The following is a 15,982-nucleotide window of genomic DNA, read 5'->3' as shown; positions in this document are numbered from 1 at the left end:
GAACTTGACCCGTTTCAGAAGCGTAGCGCGTAGAAAATAGAACCGGCGCGTAAGGGCCACGACATGCTGCTCCTGAGACGCGGCCGACTCGCGCTGCTGACAGCTCTGGTGGAAAAGGTTCTGTTGACTACAGCGGTTTCTATCAGCAGCGATGACGTGCTGCTGACGGCTCCGGTGGAAAGAAGGGGTAAGAGTGTGAGTGCCCTCCTGTCCCTGGGACTCGTCACCCGCCAGGATCTCTGTACGTCGGCACTGCAGACATGGACTACATCAGGCTCCTCATCTGGTCTGCTCTCCTCTGGGCACATGTGCTATCAACCTGCTGCTGGATTACTCTGCTACACAGCCGCTGAACTCCAATGTTTCCGCCGAAATCTGCTGGCGTTTGACCCTCCGGCCTTTATGTACAGTCATCTGGACATCACTCTCTCTCCATGCCATCGCTATGTTCACCATGGCTCCCGCAGAACCTTCTCCTCAAATTTGTCTGGTCCACTGCCCACAACAACTACTGCAAGTCTGGCCGGACCATCGATCCTCGTGTTAGCCTGCCCATCTAGGTCGGCTAGCGCTACTGTCAAAGTGGATAACTCCACCACAGGGGTGTGGCCATTTTTAACCAGGACCTACCCACTCAAATGGCTTCCTTAAAAAATTAAATGTAAATGTGTTATATTTTGGAGGTTTGTCCTTTTAGGTCATCATACAATGAAATGAAACAGAATAAAATTTAAATTAATGATATTTCTGATTCTGATCTGTATCTATAGATACCACAGAGCATTTGTGCTTAGGGCATCCAAATAGCTAGCACTGGCCCTGCATTTAATGAATGATAATCAGGGCTGCTGTAAAATTCAATCTCCAGTCCACATCCAAGTCAACTTTATTTATTTGGCCCTTTACAACAGTATGAAAGCTGACCAAAGTGCTTACCAAGTCAAAACAAAAACAGCTATTTCCTGTTATGCTGAAAGTTAAAGGTTCATTATAAAAGAAATAAAAAGATGACATAAAAACCAATAAAAACAAATAGCAGCAAGTAATTCAAACTGACTTAAAAGTGACTAAAACGGCTGCAATCTCACCCTGAATTAAAGGCAACTGAGAACAGATTAGTCTTTAGAAGTGATTTAAAACCCGACAGTGAGGAAGCCATCCTAATCTGAATTGGCAGTGCATTCCACAACCTTGGGGCTGCTACTGAGAAAGCGCTGCTTCCCCTGAGCTTTCGCTTTGTTTTCGACACCTCCAGGAGAAGCTAGTCAGCTGACCTCAGTGATCAAGACGGCGAGTGAGCAACTAGCTCGCAGATACTGCAGAGTAAGGCCATGTACAGCTTTAAAAGCCAATGAAAGCACCTTGTGCGGAACCCTAAAATCAACAGGCAGCCCGAGGAGTGATGCTAAAATTGGGGTGATGTGATCCCTCTTTCTTGAACCTGTCAATAGGCGTGCTGCTGCATTTGGCACCATTTGAAGACGGCAGAGGTGAGACTGAGGGAGATCAAGGTACAGTGGGTTACAGTAGTCGAGGCGTGATGTAATAAACGCGCAAATCACTGTCTCAAAATCACAAATTGAGAGCAGATGCTTCACCATGGCAATCCTCCTTTAATGGTAAAAACCTAGATTTTGTTACTTTTGGACAAGCAAATCAGTGCTGTAAGTCACCGTCAAGCCAGACTCCCAGATTAGTCGCTGCAGGTTTCAGAAATGGGGCCAGCTGAACACGGCCCACTGGACACACTGGGACTAAAAAGCATGACCTCGGTCTTTTCATTATTGAAGTGTAAAACATTTGCAGACATCCAGGTTTTATCCCTACACTGGCTTCCAGTCTCTTTTAGAATTTCGTTTAAAGTTCTGGTGTTTGTTTTTAAATGAGTTGGCTCCATGTTATCTGGCAGACCTGATTCAGCTTTATGTTCCCGCAAGGAACCTTCGGTCATCAGCACAACAAGGACTGTTGGTCGTTCCGAAACACAGACAACAATCCCGAGGGGGTCGTGCTTTCTTGGTGCTGGGGCCGAGGCTCTGGAATGAGCTACCTGCATGGGTTAAACAGGCCACCACGCTCGGCAAGTTTAAGAGCCAGCTGAAAACTCACTTTTATTCTTTAGCTTTTATTCGGGAAGAGTCCCGTTAACTGATGGCTTTGCACTTTTTGCTGCCCCACCTAGATTTTATCTGCATGTTTTTGCTGGTTTTAAATGGTTTTATTTTTTATCTTATTTATTTTAATTTAAAAACAATATTTTAATGCTTATTTCTTCTGTGCAGCGCTTTGTTTGGTCCTTGGGCCATGTGAAGGCGCTATATAAATAAAGTTTTAGTTAGTAGTTGGTTAGTTAGTATGGGTGTTTTTGTGTCTGAAATGAAAAACCATAGTTTATATGTTATTTTCAGTTTTAATCAAGCAGTCAGGAGAGGTCACGGTTAGGTCCGTGTCCGTGTGTTTCAGGTCAATGAGGAAAAACCAGAAGCCCCGCTGTCTGAGTGTAGGGAAACGTTACCCCGCAGGTTCAGTGCAGGATTGATTCAGGTTCAAAAGAAGACTGTTCATTTTTTTTAAATGTCACATTTTTGTGAGTCATATCATTGCTTTTAGTTTGATAACAAGTTAATGTTGTCCCTGTACTACGTGTGTCATGTGGTATCAGAGATAAAATGTGTCCTAGAAAGAATATAACGTAATAAGTAGTTTGTATACATAGCATGTCACAGAAAGTCAGACATTAGATGATTCGCAGAAGCACAACATGGTTTAGTTATTTTTTTTTTCTATTACTTGTTCTACTCTTCTAAAATGAGTAAAGTGAAGTTAATCATCAATGTTTGTCTCTCTGTACTCTAACAAATATTCTGTGTTGTAACAGATTGTGCTAAGGGATTCAAAGCCGGTGGGGGTGCCAGTGTACGTGTGGCAGGTGCAGCCCTGTGATGTCATGCGGCAGCTCAACTCTACCAGACGGCACATTTCTCCCAGCTGAAACTTACATCCCCCCCCCCCCCCCCCCCTAGTGTTGAGCTGCACAGAAACTGAACAACAGTGGCACAAAAAGGGGACCAAGGTTACAATCTTTTAATTATACTATTATTATGTGTATACATATTTCTGTTATAACCTTTAAACTTGTTTTTATTTGGAAACAAGGTATTAAACCAGGTCCAGTTAATGACATGGTCATCATATCAGCTAGACCAAGAGAGAGACCGGTAGAATGAACAAGGTATGTTTTTCTTTCTGTACTGCACACACACACGCACATGCACACACCCCATTTGACTTTTGTTTTTCTTCCCCAGAAGCAGTTTGTAAAAAGGAGTCAGCGTCACCAATGACAGACAGCTTCGTTCTGAAGATGCAGGAGGCATACCACAAACTTGGTGCAGATGAGGCTCCGGTGATCACAACCATGGCTGTCTCTGAAGATGTACCTCTTGTTGGGTCCACGTGTGGTTCGGTGCAGGAGGGAAGCGGGCTATCTCACCAACCACCAGTGAGGACGGCCCCAGACTGGGACACTCTGCATGTGTATTTGTGTTTACTGAACATCATTTTACATCCCTCACAACATCATTGGGGAAATCATACAAAGCCGAGAATAGAACACAATAGCAGAGTTTCTGTGTGGAGGGGCACCAACTAAGGAGATGCCACATCACTTCTACAAAATTTAGATAAGTGTGTCACACCAGGGCAGAAGGTTCTGCTGTGAACCTTGTGAAACAACCTATGAGAACAAGTAGTCAGACTGATGACATATGTTGGGGTCTTGCTTTGGAGCCTACAGCCATGGAGGAGTACTGCAAGGTAAGTAGTGATGAGCCGGATACTCGTTTCAGACGAGTATCCGGTACAGATAAAGCATTTTTGATGAGTACGAGCATGGAACGAGTAAAACTCGTAAATATCTGTAATCGTGCTGAAGGAAAATCCTCATTGGGTAACTGACTGTCTTCACGCTCTGTGATAGGCCAGTCAGAGTGCCCGCCCCTCCCTACACACAAAACTCTGCAGCTGGCAGCTCACAGCTCAGTCCGCGTCCGGTCCATCCACGCACACACACAGACAGTAACGGATCTCTCTGTGCTTCCTTCACTGTTCACATTTCTTCAGTACTCCCTATGTTTTCTTCAGTTTGCTTCTTTTTTAAGTTACTTTAAAGTTATTTAAAGTTACTTTTTTCGTAATGTACGTGGTGCATTTGACAAGACAGAGCAATTTTCAAGTCCCATCTTCTTACAACACATTTTTATGATCTAGCTTTTGTTAGTTGCTTATTGCTGTTAGTTGCTGTCCCAAAGAAAACCATCTCATCAGAATTTGGTGCCCCCGAGTCTTCAGTCTGAGGATGAAGAAGAAATTCTCCAGGCCTTCACCTTGGTCTGTCACTTTTAAAGTTTCTCCTAGAGGTGGAGGGTCCAAACAAAGACTTTTTTTCCTGAAACATTTAAATGACACAACATGTTCAGGGTGTACCCCGCTTACTTGCCCACAGATTGCTGGAGAGGCACCAGCCGCCGCGACCCTGCGTGGATGAGCGGGTAAAGACAATGGATGGATGGGTTTATATTAAATGATATCAAAGGTTTAATTTGAACTGGCAGTGTTAAAATCCAGATCCACCTTTTACCCAGCTACACTTTAATGCTGCTCTTATGAGTGTATGAGCTGGCTGATAAGTGTTTGGTAAATGTAGGTGAAGAGACTTGTCAAAAGTTTACAAATACAATTACATAGATGAGATCATGGCTATGTGGAGAACACAGTTCAACACTACTGGAACATCTATAGTGACTATGACTAATATGTGTTGGTATAGCATCAAGTAGCCTGGCCACCAGTTAAGTAAATCAAGCTTTTATTGTTCAGTTTGCTGATTAAGATGCATCCTTTCTTCTGAGACTTGTGAGACTGGGTATTATTCGAGTTCTACAAGCAGGTCTCCCTCTCCCACAGTTTCCCCTGGCTGACAGTGAACAGACTTCACCTGGATGGAGAGACACAAAATGTTTATGTTCAAATGTTAACGACTGCAGTTTGTTTTCAATCAAATCAGAGAGGACCTAAAGCAGATACAGCTGGCTAAACTTAAATGAACCCGTTTCCTGTCATATATCTTAATCTGGTCCAACTGTAGTTACAAGTTACATGTGGATTAGGAGTAGTTTAACTTTATTATGTTATGTTTCTGTATTTATACCCTCTAAAATCAGGTAGAAAAACAGCAAGAGTTTACATACCTTTGCTTGCTTGACAGCTGTTAAGCTGTTCTGCATCTTCATGGCTTCTATAACACATATCTCCTGACCATCTGCAACCTAGAACCACACAAAAAAACAACAACCTTAAAACTCTGCTTAAAACCTTTATTTGGACTTCCGGTACAAGAAAGCAGATTGGCTCGGCGACCTGCCAACTGTGAAGCCCAGAAACCAATGGTCTGTTCATGGTTGACATGGAAAGCCCAGTTACCAACCTCCAGACGGAGCTGATTTAACTCCACTGTAGTGACACTCAAGTCAGAGTACGACTCTGTGGCTGCTGCTGACCCAACTCTGTGCCCTAGCTGCTCAAATGCTCTACATGTTCAGCAGCACATACCTATGTGAGCAAATGCTCTCTTTGATGAAGATGATGAACAAAACAACACAGGAGTAGTCTCACTGATTAACACCTTCCTCAGCTGAGGGGGATAACATTGTTGCATTTGCATCAAAGAAAAGGTTTTTTTTCCTGCTGTCATTTATAAGGCAAATTCATGTCATTTAATCTGTTGTGGTTCTGTCACGTCTTTTGAGTGAATCTGTGTTCACTGTTTTACTTGTGTAACTGGAGACAGGAGTCTCTTCACGGGAGCTTGCTACCCGGTTCCGGCCTGATTCCCTGTGAAACCGATTTTAACCCAAAAAGCCGGACAAGATCTGTATTTATACAGGGGTTAGCCAGGTTTAGACCTGAAGGAGTGCGCTTAGCCAACTCAAGGTGGTACACCACCTCCCGTTATCTTGACTTAGCATCGAAGTGCTAACAGTCTTTAGAAGCTTAAACGGAAGAGTGTGCGAGTCTCGGACCGCATTAAATGCTATTTATCTGACAAATTAACACGAGCGCCTCAACGCAGGTCCATCGTTAATCGGGCAGGTCCAATTCTATGAGAGAACTGGACCGAAATCCTGGTAGCTCCAGGTCCTGCTAGCTTAGCACAGCCAAGCTGCTAACTCTAGCTTTGGTTCGACAGCCGGGCCTCGCAAACCCGACAGCTTTGTCAACCGCCTGACACAGCGTTGCCTGTGTCCTAAATCCGCTATTTCCTATGGGAAAAGCTCCCGACAGTGTTCGAGCACATTTTAGCAGTGTTTTCTGACATTTGTGTTGTGAAAACGATCTAGTAGATCAACCATTTTGTGGAAATTCTGACGCACGCAACATTGTGACGTCACGGGTGTCGCAAGTTACCCCGCCCGCACTATTGCCAGCGCTCTGCCGCCATCTCGTGGCATCTTTTGTACATTACACTTCCTTTTGGTAAAACTCACTTGTGATTTGAATGATGTTAAATCAGGAACAATTGTGTTCTCCCACTGTGGGCAGACAGATTATTGACGATGTGACAGCATGTGTAGGTGTTACCAGCGGTAGCCAATGGAGATCAATGAACAGAGGAGTGACATGTGCTCTTTTAGGCTGACTGAAGATCAGACACGCCGCTGCATTCTGGACCATTTGAAGAGGTCTCACAGTACAGGCTGGAAGACCAGTTAGAAGGGCATTGCAGTAGTCGAGGCGGGAGAAGACAGTAAATTGCACCAGGAGCAGGGTGGCATATTGTGTTAGGTACGGTCTGGTCTTTCGTATGTTAAACAGCACAAAGCGGCACGAACGAGTGACAGACGCAACATGACCTTTAAAGGTCAGCTGGTCATCAATCACAACACCCAAGTTTCGAACTGCCTTTGAAGGAGCCAGATGAGTTGGAGATGGTGGGATTTCATCCATCTTGATATAAGCTAGGTCCTAGACGAGACAAACTTATTCCATTTGAAGTTGTTGGTGAGAATGGGGAATCTATAACTGGGACAGATTAAGTATTAAACAGGTGGGAAGTGGATTATAGTAGCCTATATGCATGTTCTAGTTTACATTTGTTTGATGAACAATTTTTAGCCAACATCTGTCAGGCTAAATGGTTGCTTGAAAATAAGATAATCTATGGGTGCCCACAGTACACAATTTGCATTTTGAATAAAGAGATCTCAGTAGAAGAAGTACAGGAAGTACAGGTCCTGCCTGTGGTCTGACAGTGTCCCTGGGGTTCCTGTGCTCTGGGGCAGCTCCTGGATCTCTGGGACTTGGAGCTCCCTCCATCTCCTATGCATCTTTGGGGGCAGATCTATGGCCCCTCACACTCTCTATTGGACGCTCCTATAGAGAAACCTTACATATACAAGCGCGTGTACGCACACAGGTGCTCACATGGTGCTCTCATAAGTATGGACTTAGGCCTTTTCAACACGTCTTAAGGCTGTGGTTGGCACTAAATGCACTGTGATTTATTATCGTGCGATTGTTCAGTAAAACAATGTTGATTTATATTTCTTCATCAAGTTGACGCAGTGATAGCTTGCTCTTGTTGTATTGTTGTGTGTCCCTTTTCTGCAGGTCTAGAAGCAGGCTCTTGTTCATAATTGATTGTTTATTTTTGGACGATGCCAAACTACATGTTAACAAGCTACAAAGCTTCTGGGAGAATGTCCTATGGACAGATGAGACAAAAATGGAACTTTTTGCCAAAACACATCAGCTCTATGTTCACAGATGGAAAAATTAAGTATCACAAGAAAATAATATTGTCCCTAATGTGAAACATGGAGGAGGCTGTGTTATGTTCTGGGGCTACTTTGCTACATCTGGCACAGGGTGTCTTGAATCTGTGCAGGGTACAAGGAAACATCAAGACTATCAAGTTATTCTAGAAAGAAATGTGCTGGTAGATGTCAGAAAGCTTGGTCTCTGTCACAGATCATGGGTCTTGCAACGGGACAATGACCCAAAACACACAGTTAAAAACACCCAAGAATGGCTACGAGGAAAACATCAGACTATTCTAAAGTGGCCTTCTAAGAGTCCTGACCTCAATCCTATTTAGTATCTTTTGATGGGGTACCATCTTTTTTGTCCAGGTCTGTTGCATGAGTGATTTTTTTTTAATAATACCATTGAAGCATGGTTAAAAGGCAATGTCTGGTTTTCATTGGTAAAATTTCATATAATTTTTATTTGTTATTTTTTTTGTCAGATTCAAGTTATTTCTGTGACTGTTGAGGGTTTTTCTTTCATTGACCTAAGGGCACCAACATTTTGTTCACGTCTGTATATGATGTGTCGGTCTGATGTAAAATGTGCCACATTAAATTCCTTTACCGTATCACCAGGCTTGACAGACATGGCTACAACTGTTCCTGGCATGGGAGAGCGCAGGATGCTGCTGGTGTCTTCTGAAACCTTTTCCGGCATGTAGGAATTCAACTTTGCAGTCAATTTGGACAAGACCCGGACCTTAAACTTTAGACAAAGGATTATAAGCAACAGTTTCACACAGGAACTTTTACTACTCCTATATTAAGGTCATACATGATGAGTAAGAGCCCATTATGGGACATTTGAAAAGCACTGATACCAATCACATCAAACATGAGGACAAAACTGGTCTATGTCCTAGACAGCCTCTTATGATTTAATCATGTTATACCAATGTTCCCATGTACTGCAGGACGATATTTCCTGAAGATTCCTTGGACAAACACTAGAGAAGACAAAATATAATTTTAGATTGTGATGTTTTGATTCTGTGTGCCGCATTAAACAGTTCAACTTCAACTTGTACCTGAAGCATTCTACATGTGCCATTGATGGTTAATGGCAGCAGAGGACTGGCCAGGTTCCAGTCTCCACATACTTCAACTTGTCCTCCATCCACCTTTACCTGTAGAGACAAACACAGTCCATTCATGAACTTCACGTCTGACCTAAAATCAAATGAGTGACTTTGCTGAAACAAGTTCTACAGCAGAACTTCCAGCATTTCTCCTCATTTTACATCAACAGTTTAAAATGGCTCCACCCTGGGCTGCCACCTTTTTGTGGTGGAAGGGTTTGAGTGTCTCAGTGATCTTAGGAGCCAAGTTATCTGAGACTTTATGCCTCTGGTAAGGTCACCCACTGCAAACAGGTCCTAGGTGAAGGATCAGACAAAGTACAGCCCATATACCCTTTATGGTGATCCAAATAAATGTAAACAGTGTTCCCTTGCCCGGATGTGGGTCAACGGGGCCGCCGTCTGGAGCCAGGCCTGAAAGTGGGGCATGCTGATGAGCACCTGGTGGCTGGGCTTTCACCCATTGATCCTGGCCAGGCACAGCACAAAGATGATATGTGGTTCCCCTTTCCCATGGGCTCACAACTCGTAGGAGGGCCAAAGGGGTCGCATGAGTTGCATTGCGTGATGGGTGTTAGTTGAAGGTGGGGACCATGGCAGTCTGATCATTGGCTACAAAAGCTAGCTCTGAGAATCTTGAAAGTTACCTGTCTGGTGGGGAAAAAGCCTGAATTGGTGTGTGAGTTCGAGAGTTTCCGGGCAATTATAGAGACTCACCTCGATGCATGGTGACAGTGACAGTGACAGTTTTAACACTTCAGCACTCTGGAGTTGCCCCCACTGAGAGGAAGAGGTGGGCATATTTGTTGACCCCCATCTTGGCCCCTCTACATTGGGGTGAGGGCTGACTCACTCAACCTACACGTAGGGGGATGGGTCCTGCCTGTGGTTTGACAGTCTCCCTGGGGTCCCTGTGCTCTGGGACAGCTCCTGGATCTCTGGGGCTTGGAGCTCCTTCCATCTCCTACACATCTTTGGGGGCGGAGCTGTGGCCCCTCACACTCTCTATAGGACGCTCCTATAGAGAAACCTTACATATACAAGCACGTGTATGCACACAAGTGCTCACATGATGCTCTCATAAGTATGTATATGGGCATTTTCAACACATGTCTTAAGGCTGCTCTGTCCATGTCACACCTGCTCTGGTGTTAAAAGTTAGTAAATTTAAAGGACCCATGTGTGAAATCTATTGAAATCATGATGAAAAAATGCAACTCTTTAGCGCCATGCAGTTCAGAGAAAGTATTGCAGCTACGGTGGCTCACTCATGAGTTTGACACTTTCCAACCTGTGTAGCCTAACCCACACAAAGCTTACAACAAGCTACTTGACCTCTTTAAAAAGCATTTATAATTATGACTATTTATCAATCTACCAGTTCTGAAGGAAGCAAGCTAGTTCTGTTAGATCTTGAAGCTGTCATGATTCACACACGGAGAAGGGGTGACGTCAGCCGGGAGGTCCGGTGTTGTGAGAAATTGTGTTCCCCTGAAATATTCTGTCCCTCGTGTCGGGAAATCGCACTTCAGGCTATTTTCACAACATTTGTGATAAACTTTTACCAGAAAATGATGTAATGTAATGTAAAAATGTTATGCTTGTGATTTTTTATCTGTATTTCCTCCTAAAAACAATAAAAAAGATACAGTAAAAACATTCTTGCATGAAAATTATTTATCATTTTCGAAAGTTATGTAAAAGGATGTAATCTCACTCAGTTTAACCATCTTTTATTTGAGGTAGTTTAGTCCTCATAATGGGCAATAAGTTCTGTGGATTTGGAAATATTTGCTCTTGACTGCCTAAGGGAAACAGAATATTTCAGGGGAACATAATTTCCCACAACACCCGTTTCACGCGGCTCATGGTGCCCCAATGTAAACAAACTGGCTGCCGCTACCAGCTTATATGGATAAGGAGCGATCACTGGCTGATCGTTAGCCACGGCTGGTGATGGAGTGTGAGCCGGGGACAAGCTGGAGATCAAGTAAACGATGTTGACTTTGCCACCAGCTAATCGTGGCTCACGGCTGGTGTGGTGGAGATGGACGTCACGAGCTACCAAGCTACTAGTTAGCCATGGCTAGAGCCAGGGAGATGCTGTGTATGCTGCGTGTAAACTCCCACGGATTACCAGCAAAAGGAGACCCAAGTCTAAAGGTAACGTTTGAGAAGAAGCCCTCTGTGTCGGAGCTTCTAGAGTGTTGTGGAGATAAAGTAAACAACGCAGATTTAGCCACTGGCTAGCGCATGGGTGCTGGAGTGTGTTGGGAGACACAGCAGGCTGCAGGAAGAGAGGAGACTTGAGAAAAAGGACTTTGGAACGGACACGTTGGGACCAGATCGGGAGTTCTGGTACTGACACATTGGGACCGGATCGGGAGTTCCGGTACCAGGAAAAGGGGGATGAACAACTTGAGGTGAGTTTGGGAGTCAGAGACACTAATCAGGGGCTGGTGAACAGCTAATAGCGAGTGGGGGTCCAAACATATGCAGCTTCCTTGTGCTGGACATGATGACAAACTGATGAATTTTACGTGTCTTTTGATTTAATGTTTATAATTCAAACTAACAAGTAAAGCAACGGTGTAGCTATTCTTTTCTATTTCTTAATTGAATTAGCAGACTTCATGCTTCCAGGGCGCACTGCTGCCCTCTGCTGGTTCTTTCAGGTTACAGTCATAGTCCAAACGGTAATGTGGAGCTCGTAGGTCCATAAACAGCTACTGTATTTTAAGATGGTGGAGGTCCAGACAGGTTCCCAGCAGAGTACTACAAGGAATTCTGGATCATTCTGGCTCCAACATTCTTCAGAATGGTGAGGGAAATCGAAGAGAGTGGCAGATTACAGCCAAACATGAATTCAGCCAATGTTAGTTTCTTGTTAAAACCAGGCAAAGACCCTGCATTTCCTACCAGCTATCGCCCAATTTCTCTTATTAATGTTGATCTCAAAATAATTTGTAAAGCCCTGGGAAAAAGATTAGAGAAGGTAACTCCTTTCATAATACACCTGACCAAACTGGTTTCATTAAGGGTAGACAGTCATCCACAAACTCATGTATATTACTTAATTTGATAGATTTCTCTTACAGTAGTAACATAAAAATTCAATTCAATTCAATTCAATTCAATTTTATTTATATAGCGCCAAATCACGGCAAGAGTCGTCTCAAGGCACTTCACATAATAAACATTTCAATTCAGGTCAGTTCATTAAGCCAATCAGAAATAAAGTTTCCTATATAAGGAACCCAGCAAATTGCATCAAGTCACTGACTAGTGTCAGTGTGACTTTATAGCAATCCTCATACTAAGCAAGCATGCAGCGACAGTGGAGAGGAAAACTCCCTTTTAACAGGAAGAAACCTCCAGAGAATCCTGGCTCAGTATAAGCAGCCATCCACCACGACTCACTGGGGATCGAGAAGACAGAGCAGACACACACACGCACGCACGGATTTGAATGACATGTCTTGGTCAAAGAAAACACCAAGGTTCCTTACTTTGTTCTCAGAGATTAATGTAATGCAATTCAGGTCAGGTGATTGACTAAGCAATTTCCTTTTCTGGATTTCTGGTCCAAAGATGAGAACTTCCATCTTGTCTTGATTTAAAAGCAAGAAGTTTAACTGAGTATAGTCAGCATAACAGTGGAAGTTTATCCCATGCTGTCTAATGATTTTACCAATTGGGAGCATATATATAGTAAAAAGAATTGGTCCAAGCACTGAACCCTGTGGTACTCCACAAGTAACCCTGGAGTATGAAGACGATTTGTCATGTACATTTGCAAAATGAAATCTGTCAGAGAGGTAGGATTTAAACCAGCCTAGCGCTGTTCCTTTGATCCCTACAACATGTTCAAGTCTTTCTAAAAGAACATTGTGATCAACTGTGTCAAAGGCAGCACTGAGATCTAACAAGACTAGAACAGACACAAGATTCTTATCTGAGGCCATGAGAATATCATTTGTAACTCTCACTAATGCAGTTTCAGTGCTGTGATACTCTAAAACCAGACTGAAATTCCTCAAACAGGGCATTAGTGTTTAAATGCTTTAAATGCTCACATACTTGGATGGCCACTATTTTCTCTAGGACTTTGGATAAATATGGAAGGTTAGATATTGGTATATAATTCATTGGGTCATCTGGATCCAGAGAAGGCTTCTTAAGTGAAGGTTTGATTACAGCAACCTTAAAATCCTGTGGTGCATATCCATTTACTAAGGATAGATTGATTATATCTAGAATGGGGGCAGTAACCAAAGGAAATGCTTCTTTAAATCATTTAGTTGGGATTGGATCCAAAATGCAAGTTGAAGGTTAAGAGGAAGCTAATATTTTTGATAACTCTGAAAGACAACAGGATCAAAACGGTTCAAGCACAGATGAGGTTCTACAGTCACCTCTGATGCTGCCTCACTTACTGAGGAAGAAGAAATCACATTAGGGAGGATGCTAAAGATTTTGTTTCTAATAGAATTAATTTTACTTGTAAAAAATCCCATGAAGTCGTTGCTGCTGAGGGCTAAGGGAATAGATGGCTCAGAGCTATGATTCTGTGTAAGTTTAGCAACTGTACTGAAAATAAATTTAGGATTATGCTTATTCTCCTCAATTAATGCTGAGAAATAAGCAGTTCTAGTTTGTCTAAGCTTATTTTTATAAAGCACAAGACTATTTTTCCAGGATAGGTAGGCCTCCTCATGGTGCGTAGAGCGCCATGTTCTCTCCAATTTCCTAGAGTTTTGTTTTAAGGCTCGTAAATGAGAATTAAACCAGGGAGCCAACTTCCTGTCCCTAATTACCTTCTTTTTTAAAAGGGCAACATCATCTAATGCCACACGTAAAGAGGAATTAACACGATGAACTGAGGCATCAATTTGTGAGGGGCTAGAACTGAAAATATTGCCCTCTGCTACATGCCTCTGAGATGCTGAGGACAGTAAAGATGGAACAGTTGATTTAAAAGATGCAACTGTCGGTAACAACACCCGGTTACTAGCTCAGTCCTTCCTTGATCCCGGAAGAACAGTTATCTACAAGAAAGTTCTACAGAGTGTAGGAAAGGGTCCTCAGAAATGCCACATGGTTTGTCGCTAGGCACTTTTTGAAAAGAAAAGCTTTTGAGAGGGGTCAAAAAGTCATTAATAATAGCAGCAAAATTGCTGAGTTGTCAACAATGCTCAGCTTACTTCTTCTAGGGTTTTTTAGTGGTAGTCAGCAGCCTGAGAGTTGCAAATACTGCCACACCAGGGACAGCTGAGAGATCTATGTAGATCAAGTAACTGGACATTCTGTATTTTTTTAACTAGACTTCAATTATCTTAGCCAGAAGAAATAACACACACTGTATTTAAGGGATAAAAACAAGTGAATTTTCCATGATATGTCCCCTGTAATGAATTGTCCACCGGTTCTCTCAGGGTGTTCCACACGATTTATTTATTTAAAATATTATTTTTTTAGCAGGTGGTTTCTGTACTGAGGTGTAGGAATCCAGAACAGGTGGATGTTCTGGTTTGTCACTTAGTGTGACACCATGCCTAACTTAACAAGTACAACACTTTTCAGGAATTATTTTGTCTTGAAGTAAGTTCAAGTCATTCAATGGAAACTTACGATATAACTGTTTCCTGATTTGCTGATTTCTATATCATGGAGTTCCTGTCCCAGCTCCACACACAGCTCCCAGTTGTTCTGGTCCATAGGAGCAGAAGACACCCTGTAACACAACATCAAATCACTACAGCTGCTGTTCTAGAATCAGAAAATCTACTGAACAATAGCAATAAATCAGTACATTTGTTAACAAATTCAAGCACTGGCAAAGTAAGCACACAAAGGAGCTTGGTCACCATCTTCTGAAAAGTTCAGTTTACCATTGAATTGTGAAGTGTTAAGACTTATTTTAACATCTAAAATGAAGCCCAACCAGAAACCCGCAATGCCATTACCTCTGGGTGCCAAGGATCTTGTGTGAATAAAGTTGAGAGGTTACATGGAGAGCTGCTGCTGAGGCCAACAGCTCCCTGCATCTATCCTCATCAAGATGATGACCCTTGAAGCCTTCTGGATAAACTTCAGGTAGGAAGTTGGTACTGATGTCACCAGAGACAAACCGAGGATGGGTGATTATCTCACGCAGGAGTGGAATGTTGTGGGTAACACCTGAGTAAAAAAAAACAACTAAATTACCCAACAGAAAGAAAACCAAACTAATATTTACTGTATTCATCTGTTTTTGAACCTCTGATCACGTAATTATCCAGAGCATCCTCCATTCTGGCAAGAGCTTCAGCCCGCGTTGCGCCGTATGTAACTAACTAAAAACACAAACCAAATGCTGATCGACAGGTGAAACACTTTCGTTTAAGTAAGAAACTAAATAGAAACCTCAGCTGTATTTGCTGTCCCACTCACCTTAGAGATCATGGGATCGTAGTAGATATTAATGTCACTTCCCTCCTCAATGCCGCTATCTACACGAACCTGACACGTGTTCAACATAAAAACAAACATGTAAAGAGAATTTTCTTTGAGAAACTGACCTTCTCCAATACCACACGGTAGTAGTAGTAGTATAATATACAATCACCATAATATACGATCTCTCTCGCAAACATGAACACACACACAGACACGCGCACACACACAAACTTACATGGCTGAGTTTAAGGGGTTCTTGGTATTGAGACAGTCGTCCAATGGAGGGAAGTCCAAAAGACTTGAAAGGATCCTATAAGGAAAAAAACAAAACAAAACAAAACAAAAAAAAAACATTGGATCAGTGAGAAACTGTGATGATTAGATACCAGGGCCCTCGTTTATCAATCGTACTTAAGCACAGATCTGTGCGCATGTCATTCGTAGGAACTAATAAACGCATTGCCTGATATTCATCATTTTGTACTTGTGCGTGAAAATGTTCCTAAATATATAAAAATAACTCAGACAATGCGTACGAACAGCATCTAGTGGTAGAACAAGAGAACAACAACAACACACATGTTCCTCGTCCACAAATTA

At 42.7% G+C, this 15,982-nt stretch overlaps 1 protein-coding gene and 1 long non-coding RNA gene across 4 annotated transcripts in view; one reads left to right on the top strand and one right to left on the bottom strand.

The window, feature by feature from the left end:
- The first annotated feature begins 3,011 nt into the window (after nt 1-3,011).
- On the top strand, nt 3,012-3,429 carry LOC139062185 (uncharacterized). The gene is made up of 3 exons (XR_011515769.1): nt 3,012-3,073; nt 3,157-3,232; nt 3,309-3,429. It is a non-coding gene; the product is annotated as an uncharacterized lncRNA (long non-coding RNA).
- A 1,421-nt stretch (nt 3,430-4,850) lies between these two features.
- The window catches only part of pcca (propionyl-CoA carboxylase subunit alpha), an 86,659-nt gene continuing 75,527 nt past the window's right edge, over nt 4,851-15,982 (bottom strand). For all 3 annotated transcript variants that reach the window (XM_015945537.3, XM_070542768.1, XM_054750612.2), the window contains 10 exons: nt 15,618-15,692; nt 15,377-15,445; nt 15,204-15,279; nt 14,911-15,124; nt 14,576-14,678; nt 8,894-8,992; nt 8,759-8,812; nt 8,431-8,571; nt 5,250-5,327; nt 4,851-4,996 (listed from right to left, as the gene is read on the bottom strand). In XM_015945537.3, the coding sequence (XP_015801023.3) occupies nt 4,928-4,996; nt 5,250-5,327; nt 8,431-8,571; nt 8,759-8,812; nt 8,894-8,992; nt 14,576-14,678; nt 14,911-15,124; nt 15,204-15,279; nt 15,377-15,445; nt 15,618-15,692 (978 nt within the window). In that variant the 3' untranslated portion in view covers nt 4,851-4,927. The remainder of the gene's footprint in view (nt 4,997-5,249; nt 5,328-8,430; nt 8,572-8,758; nt 8,813-8,893; nt 8,993-14,575; nt 14,679-14,910; nt 15,125-15,203; nt 15,280-15,376; nt 15,446-15,617; nt 15,693-15,982) is intronic.

Source organism: Nothobranchius furzeri, chromosome 12 (assembly GCF_043380555.1).
Source record: "Nothobranchius furzeri strain GRZ-AD chromosome 12, NfurGRZ-RIMD1, whole genome shotgun sequence".
Lineage (NCBI taxonomy): Eukaryota > Metazoa > Chordata > Actinopteri > Cyprinodontiformes > Nothobranchiidae > Nothobranchius > Nothobranchius furzeri.
The sequence above is the reverse complement of the archived record's forward strand: the minus strand, read 5'-3'. Positions and strand labels throughout refer to the sequence as shown.